The 1,510-nt window shown below is 32.5% G+C and overlaps 1 protein-coding gene across 1 annotated transcript; it reads left to right on the forward strand.

Moving 5' to 3' along the window:
* Positions 1-915: 915 nt before the first annotated feature.
* Positions 916-1,296, forward strand: LOC124891667 (F-box protein SKIP19-like; the record flags this gene model as incomplete). Its single annotated transcript, XM_047403366.1, is given in 1 exon segment — positions 916-1,296. A coding segment is annotated over 1 exon segment (321 nt), but the record flags the coding sequence as incomplete, so codon positions are not given.
* Positions 1,297-1,510: the final 214 nt, after the last annotated feature.

Raw genomic sequence — 1,510 nt, forward strand, 5'->3', positions numbered from 1 at the left:
TTATTCGTTGTGCCCTTGTTGAAATTTTTAGAATTTTTTTAGATCAAATTTTGTTCGTATATCACTTAGATATTATTTCTTAGGTGATTCTGTAAGTATAATATTGATTTTTGTTGAATATTTGATTTGGTATATTTGCTACTGCTACAATAGATAGAACCTGCAACATGAATTCAATATATAGTCATTTATTGCAACAAGTGAGTAATTTGTTGCAACATATGACTAATCTGTTGCAACAGATGACCTATGTGTTGAATTCATGTTACAACATTATAATACAAATCCAATAGGTGAGTAATCTGTTGCAACAGATCAGTCATAGATGTTGCAATAGATTACTCATATGTTGCAACAGATTCGTCAATATGTTGCAACAGATTAGTCAATATGTTACAATAGATTACTCATCTGTTGGATTTATGTTACATGTTTTATTTACTGTTAAAAAAACAGCAGTAGCAGATACACCCAGATGAGAAATTCAACTAAAAATTATAATTTTACTTACTAAAATCACCTATAAGTAATTTCCAAGTGATATACGAATAAAATTTAATTTAAAAAAATTTGATCAAGTAGCAATAGTAGCGGTAATAACAATGTTTAACAACAAGAAGATGATGATGATAAACAAGAAGAGATGATAATGAAGAATAAGATGTTGATAATGAAGATGATGATGATGAATAAAACAACAACAATAATGAACAACAAAAATCACGAAGAGAGAAAAAATTCTAATAAATATATCTTTTTTCTCCCTCCATTTTTAGTTATATTAGATTTTATATTGAATCAAAGTATAAATTAAAAAACTTGTAAATTATTTTCAAACTTCTTTTACTTAATCCTTAATTAAGAATTGTGTCATCCGCTTTCATTTTAAAAATCCCAACTTACATACGCCTCAATAGTCTATTAGCCCTTTCTATAAAGTAAGTGGACCTATCTCAGCCTAACAAAAACTCAAAAATGGAAGATATGGAATGTCCAATTGCTCCGCCGTGGCTAGAATTACCACCGGAGATAACAACAACAATACTCCAAAAGCTAGGTCCAATAGAAATACTGAAAAATGCAGACAAAGTATGTACAACTTGGAGCCGATTGTGCCATGAACCGGCTATATGGCGTGTCATTAAAATGCAAAATGCCGGCGCTGATTTCGGGGACAGGGAAGATGACTTAGAGAGGATGTGCCGACAAGCTGTGGATCGGAGCTGGGGTCAAGTAATTGAGATCAGTCTCGAGTACTTTGGAAGCGACAATTTGCTCAATTACATCGCTGAAAGGTTCCCTTTTCAACCCTAATTTTAGCTGTCAATGTGATGTGTTTGATTATTTGGTCTTTTTGCTTATTATTAGGTTTTTTTTGGTGTACCGTTTATTCCGAAAATTGGTGACGTCCAATCCTACAACTCAAATGAAATGTAGTAGGGCTGTAGTAATAATAAACCCAAAAAAAGGTTGGGGTCGATCCACGAGTAGTGCGTGTGTTAAGGTGTCC

The sequence above is a fragment of the Capsicum annuum genome, unplaced genomic scaffold (assembly GCF_002878395.1).
Source record: "Capsicum annuum cultivar UCD-10X-F1 unplaced genomic scaffold, UCD10Xv1.1 ctg39617, whole genome shotgun sequence".
Taxonomy (NCBI): domain Eukaryota; kingdom Viridiplantae; phylum Streptophyta; class Magnoliopsida; order Solanales; family Solanaceae; genus Capsicum; species Capsicum annuum.